The 20,749-nt window shown below is 41.7% G+C and overlaps 2 protein-coding genes across 3 annotated transcripts in view; both read left to right on the plus strand.

Moving 5' to 3' along the window:
• Positions 1-13,492, plus strand: part of igsf21a (immunoglobin superfamily, member 21a) — a 143,292-nt gene extending 129,800 nt beyond the window's left edge. For both annotated transcript variants that reach the window (XM_058632798.1, XM_058632799.1), the window contains 4 exons: positions 2,747-2,832; positions 5,034-5,226; positions 8,730-8,768; positions 12,209-13,492. In XM_058632798.1, the coding sequence (XP_058488781.1) occupies positions 2,747-2,832; positions 5,034-5,226; positions 8,730-8,768; positions 12,209-12,285 (395 nt within the window). In that variant the 3' untranslated portion in view covers positions 12,286-13,492. The remainder of the gene's footprint in view (positions 1-2,746; positions 2,833-5,033; positions 5,227-8,729; positions 8,769-12,208) is intronic.
• A 2,194-nt stretch (positions 13,493-15,686) lies between these two features.
• klhdc7a (kelch domain containing 7A) lies at positions 15,687-20,470 on the plus strand. The gene has a single exon (XM_058631099.1). It carries the CDS (start codon positions 15,989-15,991, stop codon positions 18,281-18,283), a length of 2,295 nt encoding a protein of 764 aa, XP_058487082.1. The 5' UTR covers positions 15,687-15,988; the 3' UTR covers positions 18,284-20,470.
• Positions 20,471-20,749: the final 279 nt, after the last annotated feature.

The following is a 20,749-nucleotide window of genomic DNA, read 5'->3' on the forward strand; positions in this document are numbered from 1 at the left end:
TGCATCTTAATTATTAAAAGAAGTTCTTTGCCTTGGTTTTAGATGAGCTAAGGTCTTTATTATTCAGCATTATTAGACAAGTGGTGATTCTCATTTCATACACTGTATAGTAGTGCAGAGAAGCTTGCTCACATTTCCCAGTCATTGCTTTGCCAGACTGTGATAATAAAAGAGCAGATGCTCCGTCTAAGGAAGGCGGCAGTGATTTGTGTGTGTTTTGGGCTAATGTGTATTGTGTGTGTGTGTGTGTGTGCGCGTTTGCATATGTTAATGGTTATTTTGATGTAAATGTCTGTGATTTTTTGTTAAAGATTTGTTGTGTGTACCCAGTTATGTGTCTCATCTCCGTGTTTTGGTTCACCTCGTGTCTGTAGTGTTAGCTGAATTATAATAGCACTGGATTCTTCAGGACAAAGAAATCCAGCAGTCATTCAGGCCTTTTTAATTTATTTGCGTGCCTGCCCAGCTGCTCTTGTTCAACAGACCCAGTCACCCAGCTAATATGACAGGTTTCCTTCAACTGCTTAACATAGCTGTGCAGCTGTGCAGACTTGTTGATATCTTGGCTTAGTTTTAAAGCACACCTGATGCAGGGCACACAGTCGTTTATCTAGAGGGCATGTTTCTTCTCTGATTTCTTCTGGAATGGCAAGTGTTCATTTCTGCAAACTGAAAAAGTTGGGCCTCAGGTAACCATGGTCCTCACCCTCAAAGAGAACCTGTGTTAAGCCTCAATGATGCCGCATGATGCTCTAATCAAAGGTGGGTGACGTGGGACACCAACTGTCAGGTTGGAGCAAATCCCAGAAATTGGCCATCATCTTCCCGAGCCATATGCCTTGCAAGCACCGTGTGACACCATGACACTGGTCTTTAAAAATACCATTCCATTCGTGTGTGGGTGGTGGGAAGATGCTTCACACTGACGTGCCAACACGAGCCTGTGAAAAGTCATCTATGGTTGACAGGAGGCTGTTCACATGATGTCTTTGGTTGCGATGCCAGTGTAAATACATTCCAGCAATTTCTTGATCTAACTATACTTTGATGTCCAGGTCAAATCTGTTTATACCAAATTGCAAGCTGCCTAGTCATAGGCAAACCTTGTATTTGTTTCTGTTTCACAAAAACATATACATATATATGATATGTAGCACATGGGCAATACTACATGCTCAACCCTGTTTTCATTGGCGACAGTGGACACTGAACACGGGCCTTTCTGAATGGACTTTGCATTATCTACCCATGTGTGGGTTCCCCGGTTTCCTCCCACAGTCAAAACATGCACAGGTTAAATGGACACTCTAAACTGTCCATAGGTGTGAGTGTAATGGCTCTTGTCTCTAAGTGTTGGCCCTGTGATGGACTGGCGACCTGTCCAGAGTGTACCCCGTCTTTGACCGTATGTCAGCTGGGATTAGCACCAGCAGCCATGTGACCCTCATGTGGAGGATAAAGTGGTAGACAATGGATGGCTGAACTGTGGACACTTTGCTGCCAGAAATAAATGGAGGTCATTTGACATTTTATTTATTTATCCCTTAGTTTACCTTATCAATGAAAACAATCACACGGTGTGATTTATTTATGAATGAATTTAGTGACTCCTGCTTTGGACTTGTACAGGCATTATTGATAAAGATGGCCTTAGCCTGAGAGCTCATTGCATGTGCTGCTCAGTAACATAATGGAACTGCACAGCATGTAAAGCAGTTATATTTTGAGCAATTGTTCATCATCCTAATCATCTAGAACCTCCAAGTTACCCCCCCTCTACAAAAGATTATGGATTCTCCCACTTCCTGTTTGACAATTAGACCTGTGTATGAAGGGGATCAGCCATGGCTGTCCAAAGAACATGGTAACACACACCACACAAGTTTCATGAAATAACTTTAAAATCAACTGTGTATCTTAATTGATGTACTGCAAACTTATAACATAGCATGCTACAGTAATTGTGTGTGATTGAGTGAATGAAATATGATCAAACTGGCGCTTAGCATGCTAACACATTGCTTAGCATGCTAATGCTAATACCATTATTAAATACAAGTGGAAGACTACATAAAAGGAAAGTAATGCAACATAGGTGCTAGCAGCTAACTTAGCACAGAAGACCCAGCCTAGATGTAATTAAACTGAATTGTGAGCCTCTTGACTGCACAGGAGTCATGTGTTCCCTACTCACAAGGCATGGGTTCACCCCATGACACTGCTTATATGGGCCTAATGTATCCTGTGCTGTTCAGACATGATGAAATGCCTTACCTTTTTATAACATTATGCAAATCACCAATGTTATCTCAACACGACATACACAGAACAATCACAAGCCCCTCGCAATCGGAGAATATTAGACTCTGCATGCTCCCTCTGCTGCTTGCTCCCATTGTTTTAAAGGGACCAAATAAAAGCCATCTGGAGGCTGCTGTCCACACCAAGACAAGGGAATTAGCTCTCTAAGTGTCCCTTATCTCACTGCCTGCACTCTCCACCCCACTCCTATTTTTCCTCTAATAATGACTACCGACCCAATTTAGTTCCTATTCTCGCCAAGGAGGAATAAATCCAGCACAGGCCTTTGGATGAAAAAATCCTCCAGTCCCTCGTCTCTTGACCTGTGACCTTAATTGACAGGAAATTGTATTTGCCCGTGCTCCCTTTGTGACAAAACAGGTGTCCAGCAGGATTTGGGCCCCATGCTCTGACAATGACCTTTTGTCTCTTCTCTCTTTTTCAGCGGCTCCTAAGGGTCCTAAACTCATGATGTCCCCCACTAGAGCAAAGGTGGGAGACACGGTGCGCATCGCTGTAAAAGGATTCCAGGTAGGATCACCTGGGTTAAGTGTATTGGGTTTAAGGAAAATACAAAGGTCTAGATCAGTGTAGGAAAGGAGGGAAATGGTGCACATGTTAGGTTAAGCATTTTAACCACTCTTTTATGCTTGTTTTTTACAAAAACGTTCTTGTTTTGAGTTGTTTTTGTACTCCCTTGACAAAATAAAAATACTTTCACAAACAAATATAGTCAAGGAAATCAACTTACCTACTATATGAATGGCTAAAGTCTGTTTTATCCCCCTCTGTTTTTTTGCTGTTCCCAGAGTTTTTCCCAACATAATTTCAAACAATTGGCTGAAGGTAGCAACAAAAAGTTTGTCTTTGTTTTACTATCATCCCCTGCCAAAAAAAAAAAAAAAAAGACAAAGTGTGAATTGTCTGTGGATGGTCCTGATCTCTTTGACAGGAATGACACTTTGAAGCTTAGCAGCTGGAGCTGCAGTCAGGTGAGAAAAGGACAGGGCTAATCATGACATGAGGACATGCTGACAACCGACAGCACAAATTGTCTGTTTCATATAGCAGATGTGCCATTTGTTTTAAGTTTTTTTTCAGTCCTCTGCAATATTTCAATTTAAAATCATTGTTGTGTTAATATTTATTTTTCCCCTTTTTAAATACTGGTAAACATAAACAAGACGGGATGTGGTACATAGTGTTGTAGTGCTGGGCAGTATTCCTTCCCTGCACCTACACTTTAGGGTTTCACAAGTAGATATGATTGGTTGTCAGGAACAATTATTTTGTCACTCCCACGATGCCACTTTCCCCTCTGGTTTACTGTTTGAGAAATGTATTGCATCACTCTACAGTGTGGTTTTCATTTTTGCTTTTCTTTTTGCTTTCTTTGTGTGATATTAAGTAGGGCAGTGATGTTTTCAGTGGCACTGAGTGCTCAGATTTCTTTTAATTTGGACTCCAAGGACTCTTGAGTTTATGTGAGAGGGGATTCTCATTTAAATCCTAACAGTGGTTTTGTCTTTTTATTAATCTTGATGTGACCTTTTCCCAAGAGCCTGTCTCAGTCTGCTAATTTGTTTAACCTCTCTCATGATATACTCAGTGATTAGAGAACTGTTTTGCATTTATATTTTAAAAGCTATACAATTCACATTGACTTCAATATTATTACAAAGCAGTAATTTCAGGATTATAGGTCATTTAAAGACTTTAATGGCAATTTCACACATGTAGTATATTTAGAGCAGTTGATCTAAACAATAGTGTGCCTGGTTTGTTTTGCCATGTGAGAATAATATCATTTCAACTTGGTTTTATGCCAAACAAGTGAATCAATATTTCTTGCTGTGGGGAAGGATTTCAAAATATGTGTAAATTAATGGGGAGGAAAGTTGAAAACTGATAGTAGATGCCTGCTTGTGCTTCAGAAACCATAACGGAAGGGTAAACTGCAGTCGTTGATATTCATATTTGGCTGTCAAGTCTGATGTTTTTTTTGTCTCTGATTTCATTTAAAATGGATTAAGAAGCACACTTTTCCAATAAAGTTAGTTGTAGCACATAGAGAAACTTGAATATTGACTTTTGTATCAGACCTCAATTTTTTCAAGCACAGATAAATCATCTTGTCTTGTTAAGAGCTGCTTAAGTCCCGAATGACATTGAGGCTTTCCTCTGACATGAGGTCTGAGTGCTGGAAACCCCTCCAGCACTGAAACCCTCCTCCGGTGAGGATGTACGAGGTGGTGTGTTCCATGTGTATAAAACGGATAGCAGAGAAGGTGCTCTACAGTTTGTGTGTCTATGTGCTGTGATGCAGTGCATGTTTTCAAGAAGGGGGTGTAGTGTGAAGAAGAAGCAACACCTAATAATTTAGAGATGGAATCATACAAGGGATTCACCCTTTTTATTGTGTCCTCTTATTATCTATGAACATGTCAACCCATTGATTTAAATGAAAAACTACTTTATAGGACGTTATTTAAATTAGAAATGGGGGGCAGGGTCCTCTGGAGAATTTAAAATGTGAGTGGGGAAACTGTTGTAAAGTGAAGTGTTTATTATTAATGCATGTTGTTAACTTGTCTTTGCGTTAGAGGGAAAATTGTGCTTGTATTATTTATGCATCCGTTAATATCTTGGCTGAGACTCACACACTTTCTCTGCACTAGTCTCTTACCCCGGCTTTCTTCTCCTTCCCCTCTTTTCCACTTTCTTTTTGATAGAACGACGTGTTCCCCGAGCCCCTCTTCACCTGGACACGGGTAGGGGGCCGCCTGCTAGATGGCAGCACAGAGCGAGAGGGGAGGGAGCTCATTCTGGAGAGAGTGCCAGCTGAGCTCAATGGCTCCATGTATCGCTGCACTGCCCAGAATCCTCTAGGCTCTACAGATACGCACACTCGCCTCATAGTCTTTGGTATGTATGCCTGCCTCCCAACATGACCTAGCCCCATACTTGGATATCCATTACAGTAGCAGCTTAAGTGAAACTGCATTTAAGTTTGATTAATTATTTAAAATACTATGAATATGAAACGTTTTTTTTTTTGTGAGTGTACAACTTTGCTGCACAAGAATCAACGAGGACACTTGTATAATTACACAGTTAAAATCTCACAGAAAATTATGCAATTCTACAAAATGTATTAATGTATCTACACTATCTTTGAAAAATACTTTCAAGAGATGTATGTAAATACTTTTAGGTATGAATCATTAATGCAGCTAACGTTGAGATTAATAAGAGATTGTGTCCCTAATTGGTTCAACAACACATTCCTTTTAAGGCAGCACATAGTGAGGATAGCTATTCTTCTTCGGCTCTGGGGTGGATAGCTGTTCTCTTAGAACAGGTCTCACTTGAAAACAAGCTGTCAACAGTGGTATCAAAGGCCTGTGAAGAAATTGAGGGACCTTTGCGGTTGACACTGTTCGAAAAGCACTCTGTTCAGTGGCCAAACCAGGGTCACAAAATTCAATGGAACCTTGATACCGTGCATTAAATGGTGTTGATGTGTGGCTTTATTATATCTGTGTCCTGCTCCTCTGGATCTGTTTTACCCTGGATAATCATAGAAGAACTAGGATCTGCCATTCTAAGCTTCTTCAGAAATCTTTTATCAATAAAGTCTTTTTTGAATAATTGTTTTTTACAGCCATCGACCCTCAAAAACATTACCAGAAACATGTGATCCACAAGATCCCAAAAGATCTTGTGAATGTCACAGTGTGTCCTGTGATTGATAAATCATTCTTAATCATCTGGTGATTCATGTGTAGCTGAAGAAAATGGGGCTAATGAATTTTTTAGACAATGTCTTGTTTTTCTAACAGTTATGGCTGTGTGTTCTAACTATTTTAAAATTGTTTTTGATTTTTGAATATCATTGTGTGACCAACCCCCCGCCCCCCCACTCATACACTTCCATAGGTAAGGATTTGAGCAGGATTTGATTCGGTCATTCCCCAAAGCTCGTGATCATGTATGTAATGTAGATCTTCCCGGCTTAGCTCCCTCTTCACCACAACAGTTTGAGCGTCCACATCCTTACAGATGCTGTTGCTCTCTCGTTCAATCCTTCCCTCACTCGTGAACAAGACCCCATGATACTTAAACTCCACATGAGGCATGACCTCTCCCTCGGCCAGGAGTGAGAAATCCACACTTTTCCAGCAGAGAACCATGGCCTCTAATTTGGAGATGCTGATCTTCATACCAACTGCTTCACACTAGTCTGCAAACCATAGAAAAGTCAAGTAATGTAAAAGAAATGTGATATACTGATCATATTTGTGTGAGTAAATATGCTATGTTCAGTGGTATAAATATATAAATGAGGTGGTATACACTTCAGCCCTTGCGTGTCCTTTCAACTTCAATTATGTAGATACCATTTACAGACTTGATTAACTCTGAAACATAGCACATTGTATCATTCTTTTTTTTTTTTTTTTAAATCCCTCTGCCTGAGACACTTTCGTGAACAAGATTTAATAATGTATGTCACAAATGTACAAATTACTGGGCGGGTCTAATACGATTTTAATTTAATGGGAAAGAGACACTTTAGGGATGTGATACCTTGGGAGGCATTTTGCAAGGAAGAGCACTAATGTCTATTTAACACCCTGATGCACCCTCAGGTGTCTCTGTGTCTAGTATTGCCCATCTGTCAGCTTCTCTTCTTGTAGATTGCTTGTACTCGGGCTTAGGGGAAGTAAATGGTGATAAGTGACCTTGGTACTGTCCCACATGGCATTGAGAGGAGACATGTCTCTCACTGCATGAGCAAAAAAGCGACGGAAGCGTCGACGGACTCGACCTGCTTGGCGAGGTGTTCAATATACATCATCAGGAATAAAAGAGTATAATGACAGCTTGGTAGAGACACACTGATGATGAGCAGCGCTCATGTCTTGATGATTTACATCTTTAGCCACCCTCAGTGATAATACCCTCTGCGATTACTGAGAAGTGAGTCAACATTAAGGGGCTGGGCACACACACACAGATATGTACTGTATGCTAATACAGATTTCCAGGGGCATGGAGGCAGTGTGTGCAAATGCAAAGGGCAAGCACTCATTTCTCTTGTGTTCTCAGATGAGCTGCGATAGTAATGGTTGCTGTGAGACCAGGAAAGTTTCATGTTGTGCTGCATATCTAGCTTCCTTTTTCTAATATGTCAAGTCTGCCGTCCAAATATAGCACACAAAGTGGAATTTAGGAGTGTTGCTAATTCAGTGCTAAGTCTCCTGCTTCTTCCCCTGCAATTACTTTATCCCTCTGAGAACTTTTGGATGGAAACACATTGTCAGAGTGTTTTGTGCAGAGTAGACGTCAGCACAACTTAATAAAGGTGAGGTCAATTTCTCCAAACTCCTTTCCCACACTGTCTGGCTGCCACTGTATGTACCTGGTGTTGCTGTTACTTAAGTGCCCAGGCTTGTTTTGGTGCAGTGCTCTCTCTCTGTTCCATTAACAGGCCTGGTTTTTCTCACTGGGGATGTGCCACTTAGCACTTTTCACAAATTTTGGAGTTCATCTTCACTAGAGAGCCACAACCTCTATCAGGAATGATCTTTTTCTTCTTCCTCACTGTCTCAGTCTCACACTCTTTTACTCCCTTTGTCAGTTATTTCTATACACATACTTTTACAGAATTTATAGACAAAGAGTGAGAGTTTGTAGCCAGAAAGCTGTTAGTTTTACCAAACACATTTAAGCAGACTGGGGTTGCCCACATGGTAAACATCCCATGTGGAGAGCAAAACATGCAGAATACAACAACTAGAATGCAATGAGCTTGTGAATTCTAGTTATGGCCCATTATCTGCTGTCTCAACCTTGTCTCTGCGATGTGAATTATGTTTTTGAAGGAACATTTACAGTTTCTGCTAAAGCCATGCTATGACAGTATTTTAATCACTTGTGGTGTTTTTGGTGGAAATGGGGGGTGATATAGTGTTTTCCTTTTAGCAATGGTGAGTAACCATATGGTAAGTTTTAGTAACGAGAAGCACCGAGACAGAGCCAGGAGAAGATTTAGTTTTTTCCCTCATAGCGTTGCAACATCCTCTCCATTAAAACACACCATGTTGCAACATTAAAAACTCACCAGAATGTCCTAATAACATCGCAACAATCTGATGTTTGGAATTACGGGTCTGCTGCTTGGCAGACATCTCACTTTGATAAACACCATCACTAATCCCTTCACCTCCCGGTGAGAATTCTGCCCCAGATACTCCACTGGTGATATGTCAAAGACATTCAATATAATTTGTGAGAAAATAAGTTCTTGACGGACAGGGTTGGTTGTCGACACAGAGAGTCCCAATATATTGGCCAGAGATTGCTTTCTTATTAACGGCTTCATTGTTTGAGTTACTCACTGTTCGTCATTGTGTCTCCTACAGAAAATCCAAGCATGATGAAAAACACACAGAACCCGAACAGTAAGTATTTTCTCCACAGAAACAACTGTCTTTGATGTCTGTGTTTATCATGATGATGCATCTCACTGTATCACATGATCATCGTATTCCCAGTGACACAGTGTGCGGTATGTCAACAGTATGTGACACTGCGGTCTGTTCAGTCAGGGAAAATATGCTGACACTGATCGGGGAAGCGAATTCTTCGGGAGGCTCTGGTTTTAACATTCAAAGTATTGACAGGTGGATGTTTCTCATTCTCATGCTTTGCCCCAGATAGTCTGTGTGACAGACGATGATGAGAAGCAGCAAGAAACCTCTTCCAATGACTACGTGAGCCTATCACTTTTGGTTGAGTGTGAGATTATGGGTGTTTCGTGCGTGCGGCGGTGGCTCATTTGTGGCTTCAAAGTTTATCATATGTAAAAATGAGGGATTGTCAGGAGAAGCCACAGGGCTGTGACAACAACCTTTCCATCTCAACCTTTCCCCCTCCCTCTCTTTCTCTTTCTTCTTATGTTTTCCTTTATTCCTCTCTGAATTGCCATACCCTATTTCTGTCTCCCAGTGTCAAACCTCTCTTCCCATTCTCATCAGTTTATTTTCCTTTCTTACTTCTCGCTTTGTTGTTTACTCTGAAAGCCCCCCTCCCCCATACAGTATTTATATTTTCTACTTTTCCACTTCAGCCTAGCGCACTGTGTTTGATTTTGATGCTGACTATCCGACACTTGAGCTTTATGATCAGTGTAGTTTAGTCTAGAGTGCAGAGGAAGCCTCAATTCTGGCTAAATCACTGTTTTGAATTGTTAAATGGGATCCTGAAGTACACAGTGAACCTCACCAAGCCCAAAATTACAATGTGAGGACATAGAAATACCAGTCAGAGTTCAGACATGGACAAACACAAAATGCAAGTCTGTATGCAGTTTATAATGATCAGTGTGTGCTGTGCACTCAATGTAAATTGTAACTTCTATACCATGAAGCAAGAATCAATAAAACACCTGTACTGCAATATGTTTTTTGCAGTGAGCCGATGTTGATGAACTGGAAAATGTATTTGAATGGTATAATTGGATGGTATATAGTCCCGAGTGTATACGTGCGGTGCCTATGTTTGTCCCAGCGTACACTTTGAACAGCTTCCCAAGCAGATGGCAAGCAGAGCTGTCATTAAGCTGAAGTGTCCCAGTCAGAACAGATTTGAACAGTCCTGTAGTCTGACATACTGAAGTTTTCATTTTCTGTTCCTTGCCTTTTCCTATTTACTTTCTCAAAAACATTCCAATATATGTCCTGTCCTCTCCCACAGTCGTCTGCGTCTGTCTTCTGTCCCTCTTGCCCTTTGCCCGCCCTTTTTCGGCATTTCTCTCCTCCATTCATACCACTGGGATGCAAAACTAAACATGCAAATGCTATGGTAAATGCAGGAGCAGGTGTGCCACAGCAAGGACAGAATCAGGTCGGCGTTGATGCACAGTCATGCCTTGCATGCAAGTCAAATTGGTAAACAACATAACCTCAGCAGGTCACCACACACACGTGCATTTACTTAATGGCTGATTACCTGACTTTGCGCCCAGTGTGAATAACTACACCTGTCAGGTAGTCGGGGCCGCAGCAGGAAAACTACACTTCCCATGAGGAGTCATATGGTCAAGGTGCACCATATGGCAATGAGCTGCATTTAAGAGACGAGATAAACTGACGGCAGAATTGCTGCCTTTTTTTTCTACCAAATAATATTGTCGCTGAAGATTCATAAAGTGTAAGGTTGTCATCTTTCTGTGGAAAATGCTTCGTTGAGACATGTTTTTTGCAATCACACGTCAAACTTGTTACATCTGACTCTGTCTCACTGGACTGACCACATTGAGTCAATAATTACAAAGCCACATGTGCAAGAAATGAATCTGCATTTGAATGTTTTTTGGCAGATACGCATCTATCATTTTCCATAATTCTAAGGGAAGTCGCTTCATGGGACAAAGGTCAGGTCTGAGACCGAAACCAATGCGACAGGAGTGTAAAATAATAGCTTTGTCAATCCCGCTAACTTGATTCAAACCATCCTCGGAGCCAAATTAGTCATGTAGTCATACACAATAATAAAATGTTTTGGTTTCAGCTGGCGTTTTAGGTCCAACACTCCTGAGACAGAGTCATCCTTTATTAAAGAGGAGCATGTTGCCGCAGAAAGCAATCCCAGTTGTCTAAAAAAAGATCAAGTTGGCAGAGATACACAGAGATCTGAGCCAAAAACAGGCGTACAGATGGCTGGGTGACAGCATCTATGATTGTAAACTTGACTGAGACCTCAGATGATGATCTTATGGTTGGATGAACCCATTACAGAATGAAATAAAAGCACTTCCTGAGAAGATCTACTTGTTATCTTATGTTGAGTGAGTTGCATGATGGGATGTGTTATGTAAAGTATCTGAGGAGATTAAGAAATCCTGACAAATATTTGACTCGTATGAAACACATGACTTTTCTTTATGAGTCAACTTATATTAATTATAAAAAGATATATCATCCTGACTCACTGGACTGCAATTCCTGCCAGATCAAATATTGAATATGTACTGAGTCTAGACACACCCTTGCTGTCAGGCTCAGATCACGATTGTTGGTGCAGCCACAATCTAGATAAATTCTAGGTTACATCAGCAAAGGCACACCCAGTCAGTCTGAGCTTCTCTCCACTACAACAGCTCCACACATGCATCTGTAACATTTCCATAACCGAGCAACAGGAAAAGAAATTGCAGCATAAAGCTGCCGTCTCTGCTGATCTCTCGTCTATAATCTAGTGTCCCCGCTGTGGAGCTTCAGAACAACAAGTTCAAAAGATAAGAAAAATGGATAAAAGGAAGCATCGCACCATTTTTATCTCAAGATTCTTCAAATAATGGGAAAGAAAGAATGTCTTTGTGTTTTACTTAAGTGTACCAAAGGTTATGTGGGGACTATTTTGTGTTGTTCCTGCTAGTGAAGTGGCAGCAGTACACTGTATATCATTAATGTGCCATTCCAATAACTCCACAGGGCATGTGCTGCAGCAATTAATACACTGCTTACAAATAACTGTTATTATAGCTGTTATTATATGTTAATAGAGCAACTTGTCATTGTGTGAATACATACGTTATTCGACTCAAGTACAGGTAGTCTTGTAGGTAGATTGTAAAAGCAAATTTGATTGTTGCACATTTACCAAAACACCAGATGCAGTGAATGGAATTTATTGTGGTTTACAATAAAGCTACCCATGGAAAAATACAAGGTTCCTTCACATTCAAATTGCATTCATCGCATTTGAACAGGGTTACAAGGCGTGAAAATGGGATTAATGTACTACAACGCTCTTTTAGAAATATGATGTTGCTTATATGATGAATAGGCCCACTGAGAAAATGTGTCCGTCTGATTCACTGTTTCTTTGCTGTGTGTAGATGGAGCCTGCCAAAAGGACGTGCTCGGACTAATGTGGATGGCACTTGTCCTCACAGTGACAGTGGAAATGACGTGAAACCGCTCATGCAAGACACACACACACACACACATGCTCCCTTCTTGCACAACATCCATATACCCACACATGCACACACACAGACACACTTTCCACAATCCTGCAAGCCTTCTCCAGTCATCAACAGAACTTTCATGCGTCAGTCGATCAGGAACCAGTGCCACCGCAGGATGGCGCCCCCTCTTTTTGTAACACGATATAAGATAAGATATCAAAAAGAACAACGTGATGAACATTACAATAACCGCCTCCTATATAGCCCCTCCCAGTTACACCTTCTTTTCGTTTCTTGTCCCACGTCTGCCTGTTGACCAATAAATCCATTTGATTTGAAACCGAAAAGAAAAAAAGAATTTGGATTTTATTTTGACGAGTCACTTGTCGTTGATGTTGACTGAAAAATTTGAAAAGTGGAACTGGCTTAGGCTGCGCCACCATATCACCCACACCCTGTCTGTTACTTGTCCCAGGATGCACCTGATTTGTGAGATGCTGATAAACCGCAGGAGACAAACACTGATGCTCCAAGAGAACATTCTTTTTTTTAATCAATATATAAGTATTCCCTTTTTCCTGATGGTTCGGAATGTACAAGAGGATTGAGAATCGAAAAAAAAAAAATCTCCTTTTTGAGTGTATTTTGTGTACATCAGTGTAAATATTGAAAATAATTAAAGAAGTTATATGGGATATGGTGAGGAATGGTTGCTGAGATAGTTGGAGTACTCCACCTTACTTCACCTTTGTTTGTACGTCATTCAACACTTTTCAGAGATCATTCTTGGCTGAAAGGACAGATACATTAACAGCCTTTTTGTTTTCTCAGTTGGGCTCTTTATATCTGTATGGCAGGCTTCCAGGAGTAAAAAAAAACAAAAAAAAAAAAATCTGACATACTGTATGTCTGCTGTTTTGGGGTTGTGGTGCATGTGATGTTTGAGGATTCTTTCTCCTTTTGGTGTGTTGCAATTGACAGCACTGCAACTCATTGTCACTGGCCTGTAATCCAGTTATTTACTTGTGACATACTATCTTGAGTGACCTACATTGTGTACAATACATAACTCTTACCCACACATTTACAGTACTATAGGATCATTTTAGCCACCATTCCAGGGAGGAGCCCACCTGAGGCAGCGTGTGTAAAACAGGGTTGTTGCATTTGTTTCATTTCACCTGTATTAAAATGGAGAGATGATAAAACTCACATGCCTTGACTTTACTTAAAGCATTGTGTTCAACATGTGACATGTTTAGTTGTTCCATCTTCCAGCAGGCTTTTTGTTTAGTGGTAAACGTAATATATGTACATCTACAGTGTGTGTGTTCTGTTTAATATTTTGAGGGAATTGTTGACAGTCTCACTTTATCAGGGAAAGTCAGTCTCCCAATGTCACGAAAACACAGTCAAGTTCCAAAACTTAGTTGGTGTTGGATATTTTCCGATAGTATTGACCCTAAAGTGGCCTGTGAAGGAGATTCTGACGTTGCTGTTAACCTTCTGCACATTGTTCTCATTCACACACTGAGGAAAAGCTCAGTGCTAAGTAATCCTGCATTTTTTGGACTTCACAAGGATTGCACTTTAAGATATTTGAAGGACACGACACATATTAAGGGATTAAGGTTTAAGTCAGGTGGGAGGTAAGAGCAGAGATTTAGAATAGAAAGGACAAGCCTGTTCTTTTGGGATATTGAATCACCTTGTCAAAGTACAATCCATATTCCTGTATTTCAGAGATGAGAGCTGCAGAGCACAAATATTATTAACAGATATTCATATAGGCTGTGAATTATTATTTTTATTTTTTTTCCCACTGAGGGAGGCAAGGGGCACAAATCCTTATCTGCTAACTGTATAGCATTTCAACTCAGCAGGCATTTTAATTTTGATTCAAGAGACACTTCTGTTCCCTTTTCACTTTTATTACTCACTTTGCATTCAAGTGAGGAGAAACAGGTCCATTTCTGAATGCATTTGAGAGTGCACAAACCTGTCACATCTTAACTGCCATAACACTGAAAGACATGTGTGCGCCTGTGTGCACATACGTGGGTGCATATTACACCACCTTTATCTATGATAACAAACCACTGAACATTATTTATTGTACCTAATTGCCTACAATGCTTCCTGGCAGTCCCCACTCTTATTACTGAAATAACTGTTATACTTGCCATTGAATCTTACACACCTATCATGAATGGAAGAAGCAATAAAAAGGTGAAAGTGCCCCCAACACAATAAATGTTTCTTTTTCTCAGCAGTATTTTGAATAGTTCACCTTAGCTTGGAGCAAAGGTGAGGATAAGACATTGCCTCTGTGGCCCATCTGTGAATTATTCAGGAGTCAGCCATGCTTGCAGAATCCAGTTTCCATTATGTCATCTGTAGGCCCAGTTACCAGATGACTAAACAGTCCCCATGTCAGCTAGGACACTTGACACACCCTCAGTATGCCTCTCTGCATGATGCACCTGACATTGCTCCTCAGAGTATTGCTAAAATAAACACTATCCTGTTGTTGACCACAGGATCACTCTAGTGTGTTATCGGCAGCCAAAATGACAGCCTGGCAGTGGTGATGGAATGACATGGTGTGACAGAGTCGTAGGTTTGTATTTTAGTATAGTGCATTCTCTGGACAGTTTTTTTTTTTTTTATTAATAACAGCTCTGTGTGTTTATAATGCCAAGTGCCATTTAGCTGTCCAAGAGCAATCTCCAGCTCCCTTTAAGTGACAGTAATTGAAATATCTGCTCTGGTAGAAAATAACCTTTGATCTGCGGCAAGGCTGTGCAAACAGTTGTATCCTGTTTGTAAAGTATTTGATAAATGTCATCTATCATCACTCCCCACCCCTTATTCAAACAACGTTTTCCTCCTGCAGCCGTGTGTTTAAGCAAGTTAAGGAGTGTGATCTATCATAATGTTTTTATGGACATTTTGCAGACTTCCAAAACAAATTAAGCATGACCTGAACCACCCCTGTTTGTGTTAATGTAACTGGCACGGTAAGAGAGGCCAGGGCCGGACCACAAACTCCTTCGGAGGCAGTTTTCTGACAGAAAGTGCATAAAACAAACAAGAAACACCAGTCAGACATACACAGAGCCCTACAATATATAATGTAGATATAAAATCTATTAATAAGGAAGCTACAGCATAAAGCATTAGGGATGAAAAAGTCACTACATTTTCCCTGGCATATCACAACAGAAAAATACCCTTATACATAGGAGCATCCACAAATATGGACAATAGGGAAACATACAACTGAAAACAAAAGTTACACGTGTCTGTCAAGTAAAACAATGAACAGGAGTTATATTACAGAATAAAAATTGGCATTGTTACACAAAGTAAAAGCGAGCTCTTAGTTTGGGAAAAGCTTGGGTGAGTCAGCAAATTACATACACAAATATTAATCCATTGGGTATTTACATATTCCTTGTATGACTTGTAAACTTGAACAGGTGGTGCATGACAAGTGTCCCGCCTCCACTAAGCTAGGATGCAAATAGTGCCTCAACAGGTATCAGTTTACACTTCCTTTGAGTAAAGAGGAGCAGTCATCAGATCAGCAGCACAGCAGCTCTTATAATGAAAACCAGACAGCATGCTACCATCAACTGAGACGCATTGAAACTAATATTCAATAGGATCAGTCAACCAATCATCGCCTCCATCTCCGCTGCAACTATGCCCATTGCAGAGCTTTTGGGAGTCCAGTTCGACATGCAGCTGGGGCTGAAGCTGAGTATCTCTGTGGCTGCAGTGGTGCTGGTTTCATGGGTCTACAGGTTCTACAGCTCCAGGGGCAAAGAGAGTCGGCCTGTCGAAGACAACAAAGACACTCAAAATGCAACCTGCCAAAACTGCAAGACAGCACTACGGTGTCAAAACTCACCACAGCATGACGCAGGAGATGGGAGCCATCGACCTGTGTCATCACACGCAGACTCGACCGCTGAGGACCTGCCTTCTCACAGGACTGAAGAAACAATAACAGAGACCCATCCACATCAAGCTGATAAGAGTGAAGATGCATTGAGAATGACATATAACGATCAAGATGTCAGCACAGAAGTAGAGACGCTCACTCATCAGAATCAGGCAGAGGTTGCTACCAGTAATGTTTCAGTTGGATCTGCTTTGAACCTTCCTGATCCAACAGAGACTGGGATGATCAGTACAACGGGGCGCCGCTCCCCTTGCTTTTTGCAGAGGCTGGAGGGCATCGTGGGTGTGGGCAGGGAGTTAAGGCAGGACTTGGAGCACCAGGGTGCCTACTCCAGCTTCCTCTCAAAGGCAGAGATCAAAGTGGAAGATGCCAACGTAGTGCTGGAAGGAACAGGAGACGAGATTGTGCGTGGAAAGATATATGATTACTATGTTGAATCTTCCTCTCGTTCTGTCTCTGATTCACACACAGTGCTTGGTCAGTATGAGAGGAATTCTGAGCCGCAGCCAGTGGAGTTTGGGAGCCGTGTCAGCAGCCCGACGGACTCGTCTTCCTCTTTGAGCCCCATCATTATGCGTGATCTGGTTTTATCACAAAGCACTGATGAGGATGTCTCCTCACTAGGAAGCGGCAAGCTGAGGCACCCTGCAAGGCAAGTACTCCTACGCAAGGAGAGCTATCTGTCTGCAGCAGAGCAGTGTGCGCTCCCCATCCCATTTATAACTTCAACAGCCTCAGCTCCAATAATTCAATCTCTGGCCTCAGCGAGCAATGAGCCACTCTCTGTTCACCCTCTGATCAGTCTCTCTACAGACAGCAGAGGCCCTGATGTGAGCAACGGGGTTGATCTAGAGACTGTAGCAGGTGCTCCATTTTTACACCTTCCAGTAAAAACTCTTGATGGCACCAATTTGGAAAGCTTGACGAGCAAGCTTGATCTTGGTAACTGCTTGGAGACACTGTACCTGGCCAAAAAACATGGCCAGACCTCTGTGCAGCAAGCAGCCCTGCAGGTCATGTCAGACAACTACCTCCAGGTGCTCAGGGACCCCAACATCTACGGGCGACTAATGGCTGGTGAGCGGGAACAAATCCAGAGACAAAGAACAGCAGGGAGAAAATTCGTCATGGTGGCAGATATGGACCCTCAAGACTGGACCAGGGACATAGGAGGGCAGGCGGCAGAGACAGAGCAGAAAAGGACGTCTAGTGCCGTGTACTATTATGATGACTACAAAGACTCCTGGCAAACACTCTGCCTTATCCCACAGGAGGTCATCTCTAAAGCCTGTGCCATGTGCACAATGGATAACTATTTATTTGTGGCTGTGGGCTGCCAATGTACAGACAGAGAAATTACACCCTCAAAGCGTGTGTTTTGCTACAATCCTTTGACATCCATTTGGAAGGAGATCAGTCCTATGAATGAGGCCAGACCGCGCTGCAAACTGGCAACACTGGAGGGCTACATCTACGCCATCGGAGGGGAGTGTCTTTCGTCAGTCGAGCGCTATGACCCACGACTGGACAGATGGACGTTTGTGGCTCCGCTGCCCAATGATACATTTGCTGTGGCGCATCACGTCACGGTGTGCAATGGAGAGCTTTTCGTTTCTGGGGGAACTCTAAGATATATGCTGCTACGCTACAGCCCCAAAACCAACGCCTGGAGGCCAAGTCTGTTAGTAGGTAACAAAGACAGAACAGCAGATATGGTTGCTGTGGGGCGATGTCTGTATCGGTTTGATGTTAACCCACTGCTGGGTGTTAGTGTGTATCGCTATCATACGGTGGCTCGAGTTTGGTACGAGTGCAGTTCCAAACGGCTCCTGCGCTGCCCTGTCTTTCGGTGTGTCACGATGGATGGCACAATTTATTGTATCAACCGCCAGTACACCATGAAGTTCGAGGCTGATGAGATCTCTCCTGCCTTTACACATGTGGATTTGAGTGTCCTCTCTGCAGTGAAGGGCATACTCATTCCCTTTGTCCTTACACTCCCTGATAAGGAGCCTCGCCAGACCAGTGTGTAACAAGAATTCAGTTTTCCACTGATGATAAGATGAGGTGATGATGGAGTATATAAAAGAATCATGCATTACATCAAGTTTCTGGGTTGTAAAATTACCACTATGCTCTCATTTCTTTGATTTGTTGTTTAGTTAACATTTTACAAGGCATCTATATTTGAATAGATTATGTTGGTCTAGCAACAAGAAAAGTGTGTTTGTTATATCTAGCCCAGTGACACTACATGAAAAGTATGAGACACTTATGGTAGTCAAACTGATGTTTGTTTAAATTTACGCAGGGTGTGCTGCCATGTAAATTGTTTGCTTCTTTGATTTGCCACTTTTTTTTCCGCCATGAACTTTAGTTTGATATCATTCCAGATGCTTGGCGTCGCTCTCTGCTGTAGAGATAATGCATGAATATGGTACATCTCAGAGTAAATGAGTTCATTCTACTCTAACACATTACAGAGATTGGGCAATGTAGGCGTAATCTATCACTGTGCGATGTTTGTCTAACTTACACATTGGCCTGCACACAGTGCAATTATCTCCAGTTGCTCTTTAAACATGACATGATGTAAATTGCTGTGTTATACCATATTAATATGTTAGACTCCACAACAACTTCTAAAATTCTGCTAACACTTTAAATCACCCTCCTTTGGTTGGCAGGAAAAAGTGTGTTTGTTTAACCTTGACTGTGCAGATTCTTTGTTCACTGTATCTTGTTTTGTATAAACAAGAACTATATGAATTTGTTTTTCCTTACATTTGTATCTAAAATTAGTAAGTATTGGGATTAAGCCAAATGTAGATATATATGTGGTTTTTTTTTTTTTTACTTTGAATGTGTTTATATTATCTATGAAAAAGGCATTAGACTGTTCAGTTCAGGACATGAGCGACACCCTGACAGGTTTGCAGAGAGGGACGTGCTGCTATAGCACCACCATGTGGCTTAATAGGCAAACACGACTAAGCGATGGGTGAGACGTTGAGCTCTTCTCTCGGCACAGAGGTGTCGTGTGACACGCAGGCATCAGCAGCACAGTACAGTGACCTGTTAACAGTGGGTGAAGTAGAGGGTATCAGTTGCACTGGAGGACAGCATGCAGGCGGGGAAATGGGAGGCAGACGCAGATGGCTGACCATCAAACATAAGCACTTTTTATTTTTCCTAATTAAACACTTTGATTCCCTGTAATTAAACACCTAATGAGATGGGAGTTAGACATGTCCCTTCAGACACCACCATCAATGACTCGTGCGTTCTGGTACTTAGGTCAGCCCGAGCATCAACACAACTCAATTTATTTATTATTTCTTCTGTTCGTCTGCTCTTTCCTTTTTCTCTATAGCGGTGTAGAAAATGTTCCCTGATAAGGAAAATGTTGTATATTCTTGGATGCTTCTCATTTGCCTCAATACTCAGGTTCGCTCTGGCATCAACACTGATTTTATTTTATTTTATTTTATTTGTCTGTTCTTTTGCTTTTCCTCCACAGAGGGTAAAACTTGACAGCCTGCTCTGCGTTTCAGACTTAAGTGTACAGAGAGAGAAAGAATTTGCATGCAATTATCCTTAGGAAGGGTGAACATCATTCACACCCCCCCCCCTCCTCCCCTCCTTATTCTTGCACGCAGACTCACCACAAATACAGCAATATATATAAACAGAAAAGCTACTAATGACACAACACTCAGTAAATCTACAGTAGTGCTCACAGCAAGAGAACAGATAGAGAGAATACTGTTTTGAAAATCCTGAATTTCCCAAAGTATCTGCTTTATCTAATCTCTTCACACAGTCGACTATTAAAATGAAAAGGAAACTTGGAGCAGTGCTTCTCAGTTGACAAATATCATGTGCACAGCTAGCGAGCATTGTCTTAGATCCAGGGCCGTGTTGTTGTGATTTTGCTGTATGGAGGTGGCAGGAGTGTGTGCATGAAGCCGTGGAAAAAAAACGTCTCTGGCAGAAGGCACCGAGTGGGTGCCTCGGCTATGCTGACCTGTAGACGGTCTGCTATGCAAGGTGTGACTGCTGCTTTTCCAAACAGCGCTTTGTGGACTGCAGCAAATTGGTTGGAAGGACTGGAAAGGAACACAGGGAAGAGAAAGTTAACTGCCATGTTACTGTAGCTATTAATTACACTGCTGACTGATTTTGAACAATAAAAGGCATCTGGGGCCACATGCATTTAATTGTTCATGAGTGCAACTGCTGATGTGTTTTGTCCACACAATTAAGTGTGTTTGCTCTACATTCACAGTACCGGTGCCTGTGTGGCTGTTTTTCTTCCCTATAATTTGTACCTCTGGGTCCCGGTGGCATGGGACTTTAAACTGTGGTCTTACCAGAAATTGGCAGGTCAGACCTCTCAGGCTGCCATGTCAAGCTGTCGTGATGCCAGGGTCGCAGAGTGGGCAAAGTATTGTTGTGCTTTGTCCCCTAGCTTTCTTCATACTGCGTGACCAAATGAT

This window comes from Solea solea, chromosome 6, assembly GCF_958295425.1.
Source record: "Solea solea chromosome 6, fSolSol10.1, whole genome shotgun sequence".
Taxonomy (NCBI): Eukaryota; Metazoa; Chordata; class Actinopteri; order Pleuronectiformes; family Soleidae; genus Solea; species Solea solea.